This window comes from Leptinotarsa decemlineata, unplaced genomic scaffold, assembly GCF_025532065.1.
Source record: "Leptinotarsa decemlineata unplaced genomic scaffold, Ldec_3_MD MMD2_tig00000232_RagTag_RagTag, whole genome shotgun sequence".
Classification (NCBI taxonomy): Eukaryota; Metazoa; Arthropoda; class Insecta; order Coleoptera; family Chrysomelidae; genus Leptinotarsa; species Leptinotarsa decemlineata.
Genome location: NW_027412546.1, coordinates 198,683 through 219,710, shown reverse-complemented (window position 1 = coordinate 219,710; position 21,028 = coordinate 198,683). Strand labels below are relative to the sequence as shown.

General features: G+C 35.4%; 1 protein-coding gene across 1 annotated transcript; it reads left to right on the top strand.

The window, feature by feature from the left end:
• The first annotated feature begins 4,418 nt into the window (after nt 1–4,418).
• LOC111510357 (hemocyte protein-glutamine gamma-glutamyltransferase) lies at nt 4,419–21,028 on the top strand. Its single transcript, XM_023166262.2, has 8 exons — nt 4,419–4,631; nt 8,161–8,366; nt 10,072–10,298; nt 15,730–15,999; nt 17,126–17,388; nt 19,294–19,632; nt 19,905–20,501; nt 20,607–21,028. The coding sequence occupies exons 2-8, from the start codon at nt 8,168–8,170 to the stop codon at nt 20,836–20,838; spliced, it is 2,127 nt and encodes a 708-aa protein (XP_023022030.2). The 5' UTR covers nt 4,419–4,631; nt 8,161–8,167; the 3' UTR covers nt 20,839–21,028.

Below are 21,028 nucleotides of genomic sequence, written 5' to 3'. Positions count from 1 at the left end.
AAAAAACTTGTTTTCACTAGGTCACCTTTACATCTTATTCCTTCTTAATTGACACTTTTCAATTCAACAATCAACGTTTTTCTTATAAAAGACTTAATTTAAAAACGTATGTTTCTTCTGGTGACATTCTTCTATTCCTAGATTAGTTACTAGTGACATTTCAGAAAATAGCGGTTGGTATTTGCCGCCGCCTACTATTTTAAATTCGTAGATTTGGATTTTTAGTTTGACGTGAGTGATTAGACAAACACAAAATGAATTTGAACGAAATTAATGATTTAGTGAAAGTAAAAGAAAATTTATTTTATCTTAATACACCACCAAAAACGAATTTACGATCTAAAGAATGAAGGCAAAAACATTTGAATTATTTTAGGAACATTGACAGCATCAGTCGTACCAACTATGCCAACCTTAAAAACGTAAAATACAGAGATATATAACCAAATAGCAGTCCCGTACATTTTTCAAAATTTTTATTGGAAAAATGTTGATTGTTGAAGTGAAACGTGCCAAGGAAGGAGGAATAAGGTGTAACTGACCTAGTGAATAAATGCTTGTGTTTTTAAATAGTCTATCTTGTGAAAAAGAAGTCTGAAAAGTTGCCCTTTTCTGAAGTTTGAAGGGCCGTAACTTTGTAAATAAGGGAGAGCGCAGCTTTTTCATATTATATTAAAAGAAATTATGGCCTCTTTCTGAGTTGTATCTAAAGCTGTTGCTATATTTTGTTTGCTGAACAATTTTAATTTAAAAGACGAAAATATATGCTCCTTAGATTTAAAATGTCATTCTGTTGAACAAGCTGAATTTTTTAAATCGGAGTATCCTATTTTAGACCACGTTTGGTATTCGGTTTGTACGGAAAATAAAACACAGGGCCAACAAAAAAGTTTTTCTCGTTTAATGGAGCCGGGTAATCAATTGCATTTATCGTACCAAATAATATTAAATCCTCGATTTTGTCGATTATCTGACGTTTTAATTGAAATCAAATTTGGTGGAGCCTTCCCAGAGTTTTAATAATGTAAAATTTATTATCATAAGATGAAGACTTAAAATTATTTGTCAGCAACCAATCGACTATATCGTCAGATTTTTTAATTTCGTCCAACTTATCCATAATAAATGGAAAAAAAACTTACCGAAAAGTGAAAACCTAGAAACACCTTGAAATTGAAAGAAAACAATTTGAAAACACATTAAAAATATTACCAAAAAGCACTGCTATAAGCACTGCAATACTGCCTGTTTTATACTGCCGTCCGAATAATTGAATAAAAAACAAACGCAGTTGTACACGAAGACCAACTGGAGGCTAGCCTCCTCTAAAGTTATAATTTCTGCAACTGAAATTACAAATCGGGACGTATGTCTCTGTTTGGATCGGTCTCGCGAAGCTTGTGTTTTTTAAAGCGGTCGGAGGCTTGGCTTCCTTGCAACGTATGGCATTTATCATTTCGGGTACGTACGGGTACGTACTACGTAGTGAGTGATAGTGTTTTTTCGGGCATATTATGTAATTATATTAAAAATTAATGGTAAAGTAATGATACCCAAGCATTTAAAAAAATAATCATAAGTATTTGTCAATATCTTTTAATTTATTGCGATGGATAGCCTCAAATTTTATGGGAAGGCTAAGCCTCCCTTGCCTCCTCTGACGAGCCGCCGCTGGTCTATGTTTATATCTAACATCAAAGTATTTGGGTAAAAACTCGCGAGGAATGTTATCATGAAAGTTCCCGTTAGTTTTTGACAGATCGATTCATATAAAATCTAATGCCATATACCGTTTTCAACAATTTGAGACAGTTCTCATCTACTCTACGACTGTTTTCTAATGCCTGTTGAGCAACACTGGATTTTTCTGGTCTCCGAAATCGGATACGTGCTACATGTTCCTTGAAACGAGCTTTAATAGCTTACTTAGTCTGGCCGATATAATTTTTGTCACAAGCCTTTAGAAGTCTGTAATGTCAAAACCTAATTAGCTTCCTAGTTTCTCTAGAAATGATAACCTGATGTTATTTGACCATGTATTTAAAAAAAGAATCACATACACCTACTTTTGTTGGGCGTCCCATTTCAAGGCGTGATTATGAGACAACATTAATAATTCATAACTGCACACATTCGTGATACGCGAACACTATATCAGTTTTTTTGTTTTGTTCAACGGGTCATATCATATTACGAAATTATGTGTTACTGATTACAGTTTTCATTAATTCAAATGATCACTTATCGAGAACAAATGAGTGAAAACATTATATTTTTGTTCATTCGAGGATATTGAATTAGTTTTATTCCTCTTATCGCTATGAAAATTAATTATTAGGGATCTGATTAATCAAAAGGAACACAGATTTATTCTGTAAAATGTTCACGTTTTCATTGATGGTTCCAAAGGTCCCAAAAAGAGCACCATAAGTTCATTGATAGTACTTGAAACATTTGTTTCAGAATGTGTTAATGACAATAAAATAATTCTTAAAGTATGTCTCTAAGTATGTCTTAGAATATCAATTTGAGTTGTATGGTGTAAAATCCAATCACAATCATAAGGTTTAATATCGTAACCATCTAAATAACTTTCCAACTCCCACCTTATATGTGAATGTTTTCAGAAATGAGCTCTCCTTGAAAGATAGATATGCTAGTGCGGTCTTTTCTGCTAACCTATAAAAGAAAAACAATATAAAGAATTGTTTTGCTACATCTCAACGGAATTAGGCAAAGTTTTCAATGGATAGTGGGACGATAGCCGGTTGGGTTGACGTGGGTAGTTTGCTCCACTCACTAAGTCGACCGTTGTTGTGGGCCGGTGGTTCAAGCCGCGAGGCCGGATGATCGATTTTTACTTCCTATCGTCCAACCCGTGCTAGTAATCACATGTTCAAAAGTAAGACCTCGTTAGTCCGTTAACCAGCTGTCGCTGGTTTACAGAAAAACAGATTTTAAACAAATTTTTTTTAAATATTTCCGGGTTAATAAATTGTACACATACAGTTTCCTCTTGAGTCACATATTTTTAATCCAAGACTATATAGATTTAACAGAAATCTGCTTGAAAGGAAATTAAAAGGTATGACCTCGTTAATCCTTAGCTCGCACAAGGTTCAACTTCTGAGGGTTGTCGTTCGTAGGGGTGCGACAGCTGGTTAACGGAAAACAAATTTTAAACAGATTTTTTTTCAAACAGAAGTAACCAGGGCCTAGAATTTGATGTCAACATGTACCGAAAGCATACTGTTGATCTTAGTTTTAGCCTTGAAGAAAAGAAAACTAAACTAGAGAAAAGTACAAAAAGAAAGAGAAAAAAAAAAGGAAGGAAAGGGAAGAGGGAGAAAAACATGTTGAATGTTCATACTGAAAATGTTTCAGAAGTATAAAATCAAAAGGTACAAATCAAAACACAACAAGACCTCACATTCAGTATATTAAACAAAAGCATACATATTCCTAGAGACGATCTAACACAAAGAAGAGTACCTGATCCAGTACAAATACAGGTAAATTTACCTGAAGTACCTGAAATACCTGAGTTATAACGCTCTGAACGTATAAAGAGGCAGACGACAGGCTGACAAGCTCAGTTTGAGGATAGCCTAGAAGATGACAGTACTACCAACTGTCGAAAGCGCTCGCAGATAATTAATAGAAGATATAAAGCTTCAAATCCTTTTTGTACAATTTGATATTGAAAACGTACGGTACTGTGGAAAAACAATTAATGGCTTTTGCATCACAATAATGCACCTTGTTCGTAATTTTTTGGCCAAAAACAACACTGTAATCATGCCTCAGCCACTGTATTTACCAGATTTGCCCCCCTGCGAATTATTTCTGTTCCCAAGATTGAAAAGACCCGTGAAAGGACGACGTTTTGCGACGATTGAGGAGATGAAAAATGAATCGCGGAGAGAGAGCTCAAGGACATACCAAAAAGTGCATATCTGAACTGCTTTGACAATTGGAAACAACGCTTGGGGAGACTACATTGAAAGGGGTTATATTGAAATTGCTGAATAAATAAATCTTTTTTGAGAAAGATGAAAATTCACCTTATTTTTTTAACAGACACCGTTAATACGGTCTTCCAATGATTGTTTCAGTGAAATCCAAAATCAGTCATATCCAGTTGCCACTGTTGATTCCTATTAACAACAATCACACTTCAATCTCTGGCCCAAATCGGGAAATTATCAGCTATCTCTTTCCGGACCAAACCACAAATTAGATTTATCGCGTTTTCTTCTCGAATAATGAGAAGGCTTATCTTCTTCAAGTCGACCCCGCTGAAGTTATTCGAATCACGTCTCAGCCTTGCCCTACATAGTCTCAATCTCTTTTCAGCGACACATTTCTTCGAAGAGCTGCACTTTCCTCCTTAGTCATTGTTCCTATTTTCCTCGAGTTTTTGGAACCGATCAAGGCAACCACCGCGAGGCTATAATAAATTTCGCCGGATTCTCTGCGAATGTATGATATAAGCAGATACAAGCAGTGCTATAAGTTCAGTAGCAGTTGAAAGTTTGTTTATAAATATTGACTTCTAACCAGTTATCTCTTCCCTGGGGGCAAAAGTCTTGCGTAAAGTTGTTTATTTGTGAGTAGTCAGTGTCGTATAGGTAAGTATACCTTTTCTAAAAATGAATTTCCGAAAAAACTAATTAAGTACTGTGTTACCCATATTTTTTAGATGTTATTTCGTTTTTCATATCAACGTATTTGAATATATCACTAAATTAATCACGTAAAGAGACATTCCTATGTTTTCAAATTTTTTTTGACGTAATATTTTTTATCTCGAAAAATCTAAAGTTTCTCAATGTAGTACGTATTACCTAGCTCTTCATAAAAAATTGTATAAGGTTTCGTTTTGTCTAATTTGTAAATGACGGAAAAATTACGGAAGTTGAAAAAATATTCTTTTCAAAACCGATACTTTAGAAAAATCCATCAAAACGTATTGAAAAAGCACACTGAATAATAATAATGGTATAATAGTGACTTTATTTTCCATTTTACGTAATGAATACTTTTTTCCAGCATAATTAAATAATTATTGACATAATAGGCGGAGTTCAGCTCCGAGGAATGATCTGTTTCATCAATAAAATTATTTTCAGATTATTTTTAAACTTATCTACCGTCATCTTTTTCGATCAACCACCTGCAAAACATTAATCTTTGGTAAAAAACCCGAGGCAGTAGAACTTGGACCCTCTGTATGTAATATGGGTATAGGAGGTTTCTTTTTAGAACTGTCCATACGGTTTTTGGCCTGCCTTCCAGTTGAAGTACAAACATCATTATTGCAGAATCATTAGAATTGAGCTTGAGCTCAAAGATGGCTTAGAGATTGTTATCAATATATGACTGAGTAGATATAAAATCACGAGGCGAAAAAGGGACATATAACTGCGTATCGCCTGCATAGTGGTGGATATGGCATTTTCTCAAAAACAGAAAAAAAATCACAGATATACAAGCTGAAAATCGAGGGCCCACTGATAGATCCTTGTGGAACTTTCCAACAATTTGATTCTTAAAATGTCTCGACATATTTTTATTTGAGATGATTCTGGTCTATAGCATTCAACCAACAATCAAATTTCTATTTATACTATTATCTGTGCTATTGGTCCATCATTCGAGTTGTCTGATTGCTTATTCAAGTTTCTATTTCTAGAAGTAGGTATTAGTTTACAATTCCAAAAAAGGTATTTTGATGAATCGCAGGATGTGGTTTGATAATTGCACAACCAAATTAAAATGATGACCGAGAATCATAGGTGAAGAAAGAAAATTACTTCTTATTCACCCAATTTGTCATGCCGAGGTGAGTAATTCATGAGCGCAAGTATGACTCCAAGTACCGTCCACAATGACATTGGGACCAATCTGATATTTCTTAAAAATATGTCTACTCCCAACTAGTAATATTCTTTGTTTCATTCAAATATATTATTCTAATAGTCTGGTTCACATGTACTCGATTTAGCTCTTTTTGGTGACTTTTTTCAGCCCTTTCCAAAAATTACGACCAAGGTGTCATTCGATTAGTAATTTTGCCTAGAAAGTTTAAGGAAAGGTCCGAAAACGCGCCGATAAAAATTACAAAAGTTATAAACAATTAACCTATAAAGCTATTCTTGATATACACACATCGGAAAAGTCTAGGGATATTTTTAAAAAATGGCAATAATTTTTTTTTAGATCGCTTTAGGGAAAAAAAAAGTTGACGAGTGATTATTAAACGAATGTAACTTACAAAAAAATTTATTAAATGGTCAAAAATACGCATGTGCGCATATAAGCATAACTAAAAATAATATGGCTCTTCTTTGGCACCCCGAAAAAAAATCATAATACAAAAACAATTGGAATCAGTACAAAGTATGGCCTCCACGTTGGTTTATTACGGCCCTACATCTATCGTGCATCGACAAAATGAGATTGTCAATGTCTTGTTGAGGTACATTTGCCCATTCAGCAATTAAAAGTTCTCTCGCTCTCTCAATTGAAACGTTGTGTGAATGTTCCCCATATGCGGAGTAATTCTTCGTTGAAGCATGTTCCACACATGCTCGATGGGATTCAGGTCCGGTGATTGTGCTGGCCATGGCAATACATCAACTCCTTCGTTGGTGAGCCAGTCAGTCACTAGACGCGCGACATGTGGACGAGCATTATCGTGCATTAGGTGGAAGTTTTCACCAACAGCACCAGCAAACGGACGGACGATAGGTAGAAGAATGGTGTCGAGGTACTGTCGAGCTGTGAGGGAGCGATTTGGAAAAACGAGATCGGTTCTGCCGCCGATCATGATTCCGCCCCATAGCATTACTGTACCACCTCTGTATGTGTGGACTTCCTGGACGTGTCTCAAACGTTCATTATTTCCAGGTCGTCTCCACAGTCTTACTCGACGAGAATGTGGATGAAATCAAAATCTGGATTCGTCTGTAAACAAAACTGTGACCCAATCATTTGCATCCCAGTTTTGATGTTCTTGACACCACTGTAATTTTCTACCGCGATTGCCTTTCGACAAAGGTGGACATCTAAGTGGCCTTCTGTTGTGGAGATCTGCTCCATGCAGTCGATTTCTGACAGTATCACGACCAATGGTTACCTGGTGCGTCTGCTGCAACACGTTAACCAACTCAGGTGCTGTGATTGTCGGTTGTCTTCTTGCGGTTGAGACCAAAAATCGGTCTTGAACTGCAGTTGTAGCGCGTCCTCGCCCTGGATGTTGTTCGGCAGGACTGCCAGTTTCACGGAAACGCCGCCACAATCGACTGATAACACTTTGGGAGACCCCCAAACGAAGAGCTACATCATTTTGTCGCATGCCACCTTGAAGAAGCCCTACAGCTCTATTCATCTTAGCCAATGGTAAGTGATGGCGTTCCATGTTAAAGCACAATATTTCCAGTTCAATTGCTGAGCAAGAACTGCATAGAATGTACAAACTTGACACTTTCAGATTATTCATTTTAGCCGAAAACCTACAGTTTGTAAAAAACTTGATAAAAGATTAGTTACCGTTTTTGCAGGCTTTGTTCAACCCATAGAAATCTACAGGGTGGTCGAGTGTACCAATTTAATCGAAATTAAACGACCTCATGTATTTATTTTTATGATATTTAGTATGTTATAAAAATATCCCTAGACTTTTCCGATGTGTGTATTTAATCATATACGAGAAATTTCTGCAAGGAATTTCAGGAAATTCGAAATAAATCGTATCGCAATTTCGGTTCGTCTACTTGAAGCATTCTAGCTGACTTTACAAGCTTATGAACCATAAATTCAGTGTTATCATGTTTATTTTTATAACTCAAATGCATTCGATATTTTTAAGTAGACAACTGTATGAGATAGTGGTTATATTAATAGCCAATAGTATATTTTCATCAAACCATTGAAAACATCAAAAGAAAACTTGAATTATAAGAGTTCGGAAAATATTGCATAATTCGCAGTGAGAGTAGGGGAGACCGGGGCAAGATGAAGCTTGGATCAGGACGGGAAGTAAGCTTGTCTGCGTGAATAATAATCGTATTCGCACCGACGACTGTGCCATTTGTATGAATTTGCTGGGGGAAATTGCACTTGTCGAAAATAAATATGTTATCATTTCTCCTATAGGTGAAGTATGGAACCTCTAACAATAACTGGTACCGAGTTATATATCAGAGAAAACGCAAAACAACACCATACTGATGAGTACGATCTGGTGAAAGCCGAAACACCGACCTGCATCTTGCGAAGAGGAGCTGAATTTTTCTTAGCGTTGAGGTTCAATCGAGACTATGACACCGAGAAAGATATCATCAGAATCAGCTTTGGATTTGGTAAGCGAAACCTATCGATTTTGATTTCGAGGTTAGCTGTTTAGGCAGATAAATAGATAGGTAGATGATTCAATTAACTACGTTACGTAATGTTTGTGGCAGGTTATATAAATAAACGGTCTTATTTCCAAAACAATAAATGTGACAATTATTCACCACTTGAAATCAATGACATCATTCATACCACTGATGATGTCTGTCGCAGTGACAGACGAAACGTTAGGCGCTACACTCTCCAATCGTGACTAATATATAATAATGATACTTTATTCCCATGAAGACAATATAAAGTTTTTCGGGAAACTGACAACACAAAAAATTAAGGATAAAAGTAAATTATAAAAATTAAATAGAAGATAGTAAAAGAAGAACAGACCGAATGATTATTTGAAAACTCTGTTAGTGTATAATAAACATTTTATAACAGATATGCTTCCAGTGTTTGTTTAAAATTATACAGTTGCTTTGAAGCCTTCACATATTCAGGAAGATTATTGTTAATTTTTGGACCTACGTATTCTTGTCTTGAATTTTAGTCACTTTTTATTTCTCTATTTACACATGTAACTGGCTTTTGATTCTCGTATTATGGTGCTAAATACTCTTATTCAATGTAAAATTTGACTTATTTTTAAACAAGTATACACACATTTCAAATACATATAGACTGATGCAAGAGTTGAAATATTATATTTTTTTAAACACTATCTACAAGCATGTCTTTGGGAAATATTTGCCATGCATCATACAAAGCGCTTTCCTGGAACAAATTCATTTTGTATTGAAGTTGACCCCCCACAGAAACAAACACCGTACCTAATTCTGGAGTCTGCAAGAGCATACTAAATAGGTAACTGAGCTCTAATCAATATCGATCTTAAATCATTGAAATGAAACTTCAGGAAATTGAGAGTCAATGCTGTTTACATACAGAATAAACAAAATAGGTTCCAATAAGGAGCCCTGTGGTACCCCCACCGTTAGTTTTTACGTATAGAGTTAAATTTGAAGGTACTATTATTTTACATCAATTGCAATGACACAAATTGATCTTGGATCTGGAGATATGAATTTATACAACTCATACCAAAATTTTCCAATTTTGAAGCCAGTTTTTCATATTCAAATCTCACAAGAGTCCTGCCGAACAGTCACCTGCATCAATATGTGTGATTATTTGATTTATTGATGGAAACATTGCTGTATTAGTAGACTTCTGTTAACAAAAGCCATTCAAAAATGAATGAAGTGTATCCAGAAAGGCATATATATGGGACTGGAACAGGAAGATAATTTTCCACCAACCCAAAGCATATTTATTATTATTGTTATGTTTTTCCCGTGGGTTCGACAATAATTGACTACACTGTAAAATAATCAAACTTAACTTTATTCCACTGTTAATATAATCATACTGTTCAACTGAAACTTCAAAATAATATTCAAATATCTATAGCCTTATTTAAATTCACACTGCACCGCACTGTCACTTGACTTGACTTCGGGGTATGGATATGCGGTAATCGATGTAAATCGAAGCCGATAGGAAATTCGCAAGAAGGCTATTGAAGCCGGTAGGATTATTCACAATTGATTTACGACGACCAGCGGCGGCCGTTGTTATTTTTTTAGGGGATGACTTACAATATTATACCTACTATCATTATATTATTAAATCAACCTGAATGAACTGACCAACTTCCAGGCGAGAAACCGAATCCAGTTTCCGGTACCAAAGCCGTTCGTCCGGTACTACCGAAACTCAAGCATTTCCCGAAAAGCTCCCAGATATGGGGCGTCATGTTAACTCAGAACAGCGGCACCTCCATAGTTCTGAACATTCGCATTCCTCCACACGTACCTGTCGGCATCTGGAAAATCTCCATTGCGACGGCCATTTCTGGACAACGAGGGATCCGTAAAGATTTCACCGTGAGTACTCTTGGGCATTACACATAGGTTCCTGACTAGATAAAACACATACATTTCATATATCACCACACTCTGTTCCCCGGTAGTGAAAAGTAATAAATGCTCATTATAATTGCAAAACTCCACAGCATAGGTGGGTTTATAATACTTTACCGGGTCCACCCTCTTTTGTATCGCGAATTGGTCGTAAACAAAGGATTTAATGAGTGTTCGGGTCGTTTTCTACCTGCAGTGGCGTGCGTTAAGGCATTTGATAAAAAATCATTGTTGAAACTACTCATTTTGTTCATTTATTTCTATATAACTGATATCGTTATTACATTTCGATTCGAAATATTCACATGTGTCATATGAATAATGACACATTTTACTTGGAAAAATATAATGAATGGGTATGCTTAATCAAGAAGTTGTTATCGAGAAAAGATACATATGTAGAAAGATTTACTTCACTTGCATATTTTCAATCAGATTAGGAGTCATAAATATTCTATATTTTATGATATATACCTCTCCTACTCGTCTTACACCTGTTCTTACCTATAAAAAGTGTAGTGTATTATTATCTCAAATGTACACATGTATAAATAAATGATATTTTCACCCTTTTTTTAATTTTTGACCATTTCCATACGTTTATTCAAGTCCGAGAAAAAAATATTATTCTTATTATTAATGAAATGCGGTATTTCATATGTCACACTAAGTGAATTTTATATCATAATGGGGAATGTTCCTCCTGACGAAAATCAAGTAGTTTTCATAAAAGAGCTCTAAAACAACGCATTTTAAACTTATCATTTCAACCTTTTTCTTTAAAAAATCTTCTGACATAAGATGTCAGCCTCACGGCATAAGACCCTGAGGATAACTTTGATTTGAGACTCTTGATATGATCTTCAAATTTCAAATCAGTGTCAATGGATAGTCCCAGAAATTTGGTTGATGGTTTATTCTCAACAAAAATGTTGTCAATTTGTAAATTGCTGATGGAACATTTGTACGTTCGTTTTAGAGATTTGCGTCACACCATCTTTTTATATTGCTAATATCATGATTTATTACTGTTTCAAGTTCAGAGGGAATTTGATCATGTCATAAAATTGTAGTGTCGTCAGCGAGTAGTGTGAACTCTGCTTTAATATCAGTAGATGTCAGATCATTTATGTACTAAAGAAATAATAGTGGACCTAGGACTGAGCCTTGTGGAACTCCACAGTTTATTTTTCCTTCCTCAGAATAATTAGTCGCTCAGATAAATAAGATTCAAACTAATTGAGACTTACACCTCTTTTACCATACTGTTGTAATTTCCGAAGCAGTGTCTCATGACTAACACAGTCAAACGCTTTCGATATGTCACAGAATACAGCAGTTGCAATTTCTCCATCACTTTATTTGTTATATAGACTGTACAATAATGAAAAAATGGCGTCATGAGTGTTTTTTCTACTCTGGAATACAAACTAATACTTGTTTAATATCTGATTTCTCTCGAGAAAATCAACTAGTCTTCTCTTGACTAGTTTTTCCATAATCTTTGAAGTGTTGTTATTAAAGAGATAGGTCGGAGGTTAGAAGAGATGCCAATATCTCCACCTTTATGGAGAGTAATAACAATAGATGTTTTGAGAAAATTTGGAAAAACTCCTTCTTTATATGAGATATTTCTTATGTCAACTAGTACTGATAGAGTCTGGTAGATTTTCGAAAATATTCAAAAAGATATCGTCAATTCCTGAAGTGTGTTTATTTTTTATCTCCCTAAATACTAGTTTCAATTCTGAGAGGTCTGTGTCATATAGAATAAAATTATCTGCTATATCAATATCAGTTAAATTATCAAGTGGATCATACGGAATGTGAATATTTCCAGTTAATTTTTCTCCTATCATGCAAAAATAGTTATTGAAATCGGAGGATGATGATGGAGTGTCCAATTTTTGCTTTCTACCCTTTCCCCTGAGATCATTATTCATCTCCCATGTTTCTCTTGACTTATTGCTTGCTTTATTTATTCTGTTAGTATAAGAAAGAGTTTTAGCTAGTTTTATGGTGTTAAAAAATATGCGGTTAAAAAATATGCGGATGATGTGAACTTTCTAATGTAAGCAACGAAAATTTCTTGCAGACACCCTCATTTCCTTTGTTATCCTTTGTTTATTATTATTTTTTATTTTAATTTTTTTATTGGAAATCTATTATTGAATATGATCAATGGTAATGGATAGGTAATGGATATGGAGTATAAAAAGTGTGTTCACAAATGATTATCGACAAAGTACTGGAGAATTTTATGAAGTTGACCTCCACTCGTAACATAGTGTTACTTTTAGCAAAATTCACTAATAAAAGTAATTCTTCTGTAGAAGGTTAGGTTGTTCTTAGTAGTAGCCACGTTGTTCAATTTATATTACTTTGTTACTTGATTTTGAATGCCTAGTTGATGACGCATCGACAATATTTTAATTTGTATGATAATTGGATGGTTATTTATTACTTATTGTTAATGTGGTTGATTATATTCGTGAATTGTCACCACGTATATAGTGTTGGATAATTGCGTTTCAATTCAGGCATCTAGCGACACTCTCCAAGATATCCGGGTGATTAGAAGTAATTTCCATTCGAAGATTGGTCGTGCAAACAAGTATCTAGTGTTTTTACCAGGCAAGAATTTTGACCAGAAATTTGTAGATAACGTGTGCGAACACGAGTACTTTCAGAGATATACCGAATTGACATTTTGGCTGGAAATTGTTAACATAACAGGGTGCAAAGTTTATCAAAGAATATCGTCAAGAATACTTATACGGCACTTTGATATTTAGGTTTATCGGTGATTGACATTCTGGAAAAAGACAGTATCTCCACTAATTTTCTATTAGTTCTCGTGTTTTATTTTTTACCCATTTTTTTTAATAAGAACTACAAACAAAAATTTGCTAAAACGATAAATAGACAGCATTCTGTATACGACGTTTTATTTTGAAAGCCTGTAATATTACAAATTGCACAACTATGGTGTTAACCACGGTCAATTTTTTTGAAGAGAGAAATACTTTTCAAAGTTTTTGGTGCAAAGTTATTTTTATTTTTTGTTAACACCGAAAAGTAGGTACTCAAAATTATACAGTATTGTAACAGGAACCTAATCTCCAGAAAATCAATGAGTTTGTTCCAAAATTCCTTTTTTATTTTGATGTTTTGGATTTGATATTATTGAATATTAAGCTCTCGTTACAATACTGTATAATTTTGAGTACTATTCGTACTTTGAAAATTATTTTACTCTTCAAAAAAATTGACCGCTATAGTTGTGTAATTCGTTATATTACAGTCTACAGTATACAGTTGTATACAGGATGGTGTCTATTTATTGTTTTGGCGTAGTCCCCATTTTAAAAAAGATGGGTAAAAAATAAAACTTCACTTAGATGTCCATGACTTCAAATCAAGATGTATTTTTTAAAGCTGAATAACTTTTCTAAATAACATTTACCAAGATTTTTCAAAATAAGGGTACTTTACGGGTCTCAAAATCAAATATAGGCTTTACTGTATTTTGTTGGTGCATATTTAGTTTTAGGGAATGCACAAACTTTCATCAAAAATAACTCTTTGCCTTTGTTCGTTATTTACATCAATGATTTTTTCAACTATAAGAAGCCTTGTCACAGTGTTCTATTTGCTGACGATACATCCTTGATATACTCTTCTAGCGGAGCACTGGTTCAGTATCAATAAACTCATGATGAATAAGGAAAAATCACAAAACATGATTGTTTCTATGGCTCTGCCATTACCTGAATTCCAGAGTGTGAAATTATTGAATTATACTCTGGGCAATAGGCTGAATTGGTCAAGCCACATTTCAAGTTTGAAAAATAAGCCATCGAGTGCCTTATTTTTACTTAAATAGCTGAAGCCAATAACAAATTTCACGAAATGCTCAATCTTTTTTATAATACAGATAAACGCTCTGAGAATTCTTGTTGGACCTCAATGTTTCAGGCTGATGAAATCACAACAAACTCCTATGATTTTAAATTGCATAATGCACTTCCTGCCAATATTGAAAATATTAATACGTTTTAAAAAAGTTATAAAAAATATTGAAAAAAAAACTGTTTTTATTCCACTTCAGAATATTTAGAACATGTGCGTAGACACACTTTTGACGCAAGGATGCTCGCCGAACCTCCACACTTAATATGAATATGTTATAATGTACCTTATAAACTTGTTATAAATGTTTACTGTTTATTTTATTTCATAAAAAACTTTGTACCCTACACCTATTTGTTTTTCTGACTTGTCATAAATGTATTTTATGCATAACATGATCAAATAAATATATCTAAGTTTCCCATATGGTGCATACTTTGGGGATGACCCTGTATATAAACTCAAATTCCCAAAACAAATTAATTTCAATAATAGCACTACCGGTGAATCTTCTGTTATAGAATGTTTGATGATATCCATTTGAAAAAAATTAAATTGTACAAAATAAAGAATAGTTTCTACTTTTTCTAATTATCGATACTCTTTTCCACTTGTGTAGTTTCTGAAATCAAAGTATTTACCTTTGAAAACCGTTCGAAATAAATTGATTCAATGTAGCTTCTAAGTATGTCTACGAACTACGAACAAAAAATTTGAATAAAACCAGAACACTCCCAAATATGTTTACTACTTGTTATTAAATTTGCTCACGCTTACACATGGTACAAAATATCTTTCTCAAATGTTTTGATTATGAAATTTTCAGTATTTTTCCTACGAGATTAATTTAGCATTCATTCTGAATATTGTTTTTTACGAGCTATTACAATATTTCCCATATTTTATTATCATTACCATAACTTGAATAAACCCATCAATTAAAACCACAATTAGATATTGTAATTAATTAAAAGACAGTAAACAACATATTATGAACGACGATATACCTTTATAGGCGAGATATACATATAAGGAAGCAAATTCGTTGAATTTTGTAATCTTTCTCTTTCAGATTTATTTTTCGGTCCTTCCCCATCTTCATGTTTTCTGGTAGTCTTTTAGTCAGTTCGTTTCTCCTTCCTCATTTTCTTTTTTTCTCACCTACCTCCATCTTCTGTTTTTAAAACATTTTATATGCATACCTCTATCTATTTGACATCTATTATCTTTTCTTCGTTCCTTCATCGTCTCGTTGAATCTTCCTCGTCCACCTCATTATCGACAGGATTGACAAAATGGTCAAGACTTTCCCGGCCGAGGTTTTCAGTGTTACTTTTTTTATTCGGGTTTGAAAGTCATTATTATCAATTACAGTTACAGAAATAAAACAGAAAAATATAGGCTCCTCTTGCGATGCTGAATCGGGGAAGCTAATATATGACGAAAAAAGCTATAAACGTCAACCTCATCCTTTCAATTTCAGATACCTGATGACATCTACATCCTCTTCAATCCTTGGTGCCCTGAAGATGGCGTGTACATGGAAAACGAAGAAGAAAGACAGGAATACATCATGAATGAAACGGGGAAAATCTGGTGTGGGACTTTCAAAAAGCCGAATGGAAAGCATTGGATTTTTGGACAGTTTGACGAGATATCTCTACCTGCAGCTGTTTTTTTACTGGATAAATCTGAGCTGGTACCAGCGAAAAGAGGAAACCCTGTCATGGTTTCCAGAGCCATTTCCGCCATTGTAAGTGTAGGGTTTTTGTGTTTATGTTGCGTTTTCCAATACCTAGATAAAAATGAAACATGTTCCATCTAGTATTCTTCAATAAAATCATTTTTTTCAATTCGTCCCCAATGTTGAGCTTGTTCAAGATAATAGGCACTGAAAATATACGTACCTGTTTCATTTTGCTGTCAACGGCGTCGACTACTTTGGTCATTAGCCTCGTGATCCACCTAAGGAGCATCATCTCTATTTGCAGTTCGTCAGCCATTTCGTTTTTTTCGCTGACTTAATTGCAGATTGTAACGAATTCCAACCCTTCAGGCTATATGGGCAAAAAAATAAATGAATCGTCGGTGATGTCAAAGCTATCAATCTATTTCTGAACTTATCGTGTGTTGTTATTTGTGAATATCACATATCTCAAATCAGGGGCACCTCAAGGATCCATACTCGGCCCTTCATTGTTCTCTATGTATACTTCTCGCTTACTTACAGACGATGCTTGTGACATTGTCAATGCAGATATAAATAGATTTGTTGAACTGGCAGCGGACCACTGTTTATTTATGAACCCCAGTAAATCGAATATAATGATCTTTGGTCCAAGATATCATCGTTCCTACCAAATATCTGCATTCAAAATGAACCACCAGATATTGTTAATGAAGCCAAACATCTTGGTGTTTAGATGGTTCTAGAGCTGATAATTGAAAAACTCATAAGTAAACTCGTATAATGTGCCTGAAACTTGGGCTACTGAGTTGTTCTTCCACTCAACCTCAAAAAGATTTTATCTATAAGCTAAGACAAAAAAACAGTAATACATGAAAAAAAAATAGGAATGTTCAAATATCTATTAAGATGCTGAAGAAGACGTCCATAACTGAGACCTATTCTGGTCTCATGATGAAAAATGTATAGGGTTAGGCATTTTTTACTTAAAGTTGGCTTTTAAACAGAAGGAGTTTGAATCTTTTCCGTAAAACAGAAAGTTCTAGCTTTCTTATATCTTTTGGTAAGAGGTTGATCACTTGGCATATATTATAGCTGAAACATCGCTTGAAAAATTCAGTTTTAAAACTAGGTGGGATAAGACTACCCTTAAATCTGATGTTCAGATTGTGAATAATTATAATAACTTCAGATAAATGCTGTCGACGATGGTGGTCTTTTGGAGGGTAAATGGGAAGGCGACTATGCTGATGGAACTTCTCCGTTCGCTTGGACTGGTTCTACCGCCATTTTGGAACAGTACTTGATGACCGAGGGGACTCCCGTGAAGTACGGACAGTGCTGGGTCTTCTCCGCAGCCACTGTCACTGTTTGCAGAGCGTTGGGTATCCCCTGCAGATCAACAACCAATTACGTGTCTGCTCATGACACCAACAGTTCACTCACGGTGGATAAGTAAGTGTTGGCACTAGTTAAGATTCCACTGAATATTGTGAAAATATATAAGGATTTTCCTGTAGTTCTTGTATATTGTCCATAAAATATCTTTTGAATGTCGCTTGATTTGTTGATATTAAAGTAGAATTGCCATGTTTACATATGTACGTCAAATATGTATTGACATTTCAATCAATTCCATGCCACTTGTCTGCGTTCTATGTATTGACATTTCAATCAATTCCATGCCACTTGTCTGTGTTCTATGAGGCTATGTTCAATGTTGCTTGTTGTGTTGGTGGTTTTAGTTTTGTGATTGAAATGAATACAGTGTTTCATTAGTATTTTTTATAATTTCCAAAACTGTTTTTCTTACTATTCAAGTAAATCCAGTATACACTCTGATGAAATGTTCAAATAGCTTGGTGTTTTGCATAACTTTTGCAATTCATTCGACATATATCGGTTGGAGTTTTCTCCCAACACCAAACCGTTATTTTAACACTTTGACACGTGTTTCGATCACCAAGTGATCAATTTCATGATAAATATTAAACAGTTCATTCTTTCTCTTGAAGATGATCACTTGGTGATCGAAACACTTGTCGAAGAGTTAAAATAACGGTTTGGTGCATCCAAACGGTCCAAAGAATGCATCACAACTTTACACCATGTACCGTCTTCCTGCTGCTGATGAGATTTTTCTTGTCAGAACAAGGAAAATCTGCGGAAGCAGGTTTGTTTAGTTGCCCGTGTGAATACGTTATAGTTGATCTTTCAGTTCAACCACCTCTCCGTCCAATTTTCTCTTCATCTCTTGTTTCATCATTTTCTTGACCCATTCGTTCGAATTCACTTCAAGTTCATCCATGACTCATTCATTGTTCTTGTCCAATCTGTTATCGATTTCTCTTCTTAGGACGCTGAATGTCTGCATTTTATGCTTTTAACTAAATTTGGAGTCTTATATATTTTATACTGTATTGTTTCCTTCTACTAATTTCTTTCAATCATAAAATCAACTGTTTCTCTTAATTTTCTGTTGCCCCTTTCCTTGATCTTTCTCCTTTCTTGTTCTACTCTTCAATTTCTAGTCTCTTCAATGTATTTGTAACTTCTTTTGAACTTCTTTCTCATCTGTTTCTTTCAGTCTCTTTACTAATTCTTCCTTTTTTTGTCTTATTTCTTGTTCCTTCGGCTCTTTTTTATTTCGTCTCCTTTATTTCCCTTTTTGTTTTTTTCTTGTTTCCCCTGTTTCTCTATTTGTCGCCTTTCTTGTTTTCTCAACTCCTTTTCTATTTTACTCCTTGACATTCTAGGTGTTTGACTGACCTCTTGGTATGCCTTTCGTATCTTTTTCTGTTTCTTGTGCTCTTGAGAACTCAGAAAAGTGTATTTTCAAGAATTTAATCATCTTTTTTGAGCATTCGTTTGGGAATTCACCATAAACAGAACAGTTATAACAAGTAATATGTTTCTTCAATTTCAACAACATACTTGTCACTGTCATTTGTCACCTTTCAGTGTCATTTGTCACTGTCATTTGTCACCTTTCACTGTCATTTGTCACTTGTCACTGTCACTGTCCTCGGTCTCAAATTATTATTATGGATTTTATTTGATGCACTTTTAGAAAGCATTTATAGCTGAAACCTTAATTGTCCATCAATTATAATGTAGGCATCGTATCTTGTGACGGAGTATAGTAGGTCATTGATATTTGAGGAAGTTTGAAAGTAGATTGTGTTGTCTTTCAACTAGATTGGGTAAATATGAATAAATGCATGATATTTTGAGGATGCAAAAATGAATCAACAGCAAAACTCACTAAATGACAGTCCATGGCGGGTATATCTCCACCAGAGGCGTACACAAAGTTTAGTAACAGGTGACAAGGATTTCACGTAGCGATTGTAATTCCAGATATTTCGACATTTTCGGTGAGAAATTGGAAAGCGGTCCTGACGGTACCTGCAACGACTCATGCTGGAACTTCCACGTGTGGAACGACGTTTGGATGACGAGACCGGATCTTCCTGTCGGCTACGGCGGTTGGCAGATCATAGACGCCACTCCTCAAGAGCAAAGCGATAAAGTTATGAGGTGCGGGCCCGCTTCTGTGGCTGCTGTGAAGAAGGGGGAGGTTGGATATCTTTACGACACCCCTTTCGTGTTTTCTGAAGTCAATGCGGATATTATGCACTTTCAAGAGGACGAGGAGTCTGATTGGGGCTTCAGCAGAACCACCATAAATCAGTACCAGTAAGTTAATCATCCGGTTTTATTTGTACAATTCATTTTCAATGAAATGCCGGATCCTACTGCCTAGAAATGTTGGTAGAGATGTATTATTCTAAATATCTATTTTCTAGTCGGAAACGAACGGGGATTGAACCTGCAGTGATTTCATGAACAAAACCCACTAAGCAACCTACCACCCTTCGACATTATAGATATATTTCACTACAGCAAACTATAATCAAATTTTGCAGTGATGAAAAACGAAGGAACTAAAAAATTTAACATCTTTTCAGTGTTGGTCGTAAAATCGTCACGAAAAAATTGGGCCCCACTGACGACGACGGCGACAGCGATCTGCTGGACGTAACCAAACTCTACAAGAACCCGGAAGGAACAGAGGCGGAACGCCTTGCCGTTTACAACGCGGTCCACGGGGTCCCCCGAGCCCAAGAACTCTACGACATTCCCGACAGAGGCAACGAGGACGTCGCGTTCGACCTGGTGGACATCGACACCGTCCCCTTCGGCGAAACCTTCTGCGTGGAGGTGAAAGTCGAGAACAAGTCCGAGGAAGAGAGAACCATCAAAGCGGTGCTGTCGGCGAGCTCGGTATATTATACGGGGACCACCGCGAAAGACTTGCAGAAATCGAAAGGAACCGTGAAGATCCAGCCTGGAAAGAAGGAGACACTGAGGTTGGAGATCACTCCCGACGAGTATGTTGGGAAGCTGGTGGATCACAGTTTTATTAAGCTGTACGCCATCGCTAACGTCGAGGAGACGAAGCAGGTGTGGAGCGAGGAGGATGATTTTACTTTCATCATGCCCCAGGTGACGATTACGGTGTCTGGGCTGCAGAAGATCGGGGAAACCTGTGAAGTTAACTTCAGGTAAGACTATTGAACGTCATATACATGCATGGCTGTTTCTGCTTGGGACCCGTTTAGATTCTGAGGAAAACCCGGATGATCAAAAACTTTTTCTGTGTTTTTCAGTTTTCGCAATCCTCTTGACGTGCCATTGACTGGATGTTCTTATACAGCAGAAGGACCTGGAATCAGGAAACCGAAAATAATGAATTATCGCGATGTTCTGCCAAAGGAGGTTATCAACATGTCTCAGTCCTTCACTGCGAAAGGAAGCGGAGTAAGAAAAATCGTTTTCAACTTCACTTCGAAAGAAATCCACAACGTACATGGAAGTACGAAAATCAAAATAGAGGAATGAATTGGTTTCTATTTATTTTTTCAGGATATGTTAATTCTTTTCAAGATTGTCAATAATGAGCTTTTATCTTAGAATAAGGAAGTAAATTAGTAGAATATTTTGTGTCAAACTATATATACGTCAATACTAATGCCACACATCCATATTGTACATCCTTTCAACTTTTCATTAATACAAATTATTCATAAAA

Bases quoted from the DNA above. Each gene is read 5' to 3' on its own strand.
- LOC111510357 (XM_023166262.2), top strand. From the start codon at position 8,168: ATGGAACCTCTAACAATAACTGGTACCGAGTTATATATCAGAGAAAAC. The intron at 10,299-15,729 runs GTGAGTACTCTT...TTTCAATTTCAG, and splicing joins GGATCCGTAAAGATTTCACC to ATACCTGATGACATCTACAT. The intron at 20,502-20,606 runs GTAAGACTATTG...TGTGTTTTTCAG, and splicing joins ACCTGTGAAGTTAACTTCAG to TTTTCGCAATCCTCTTGACG.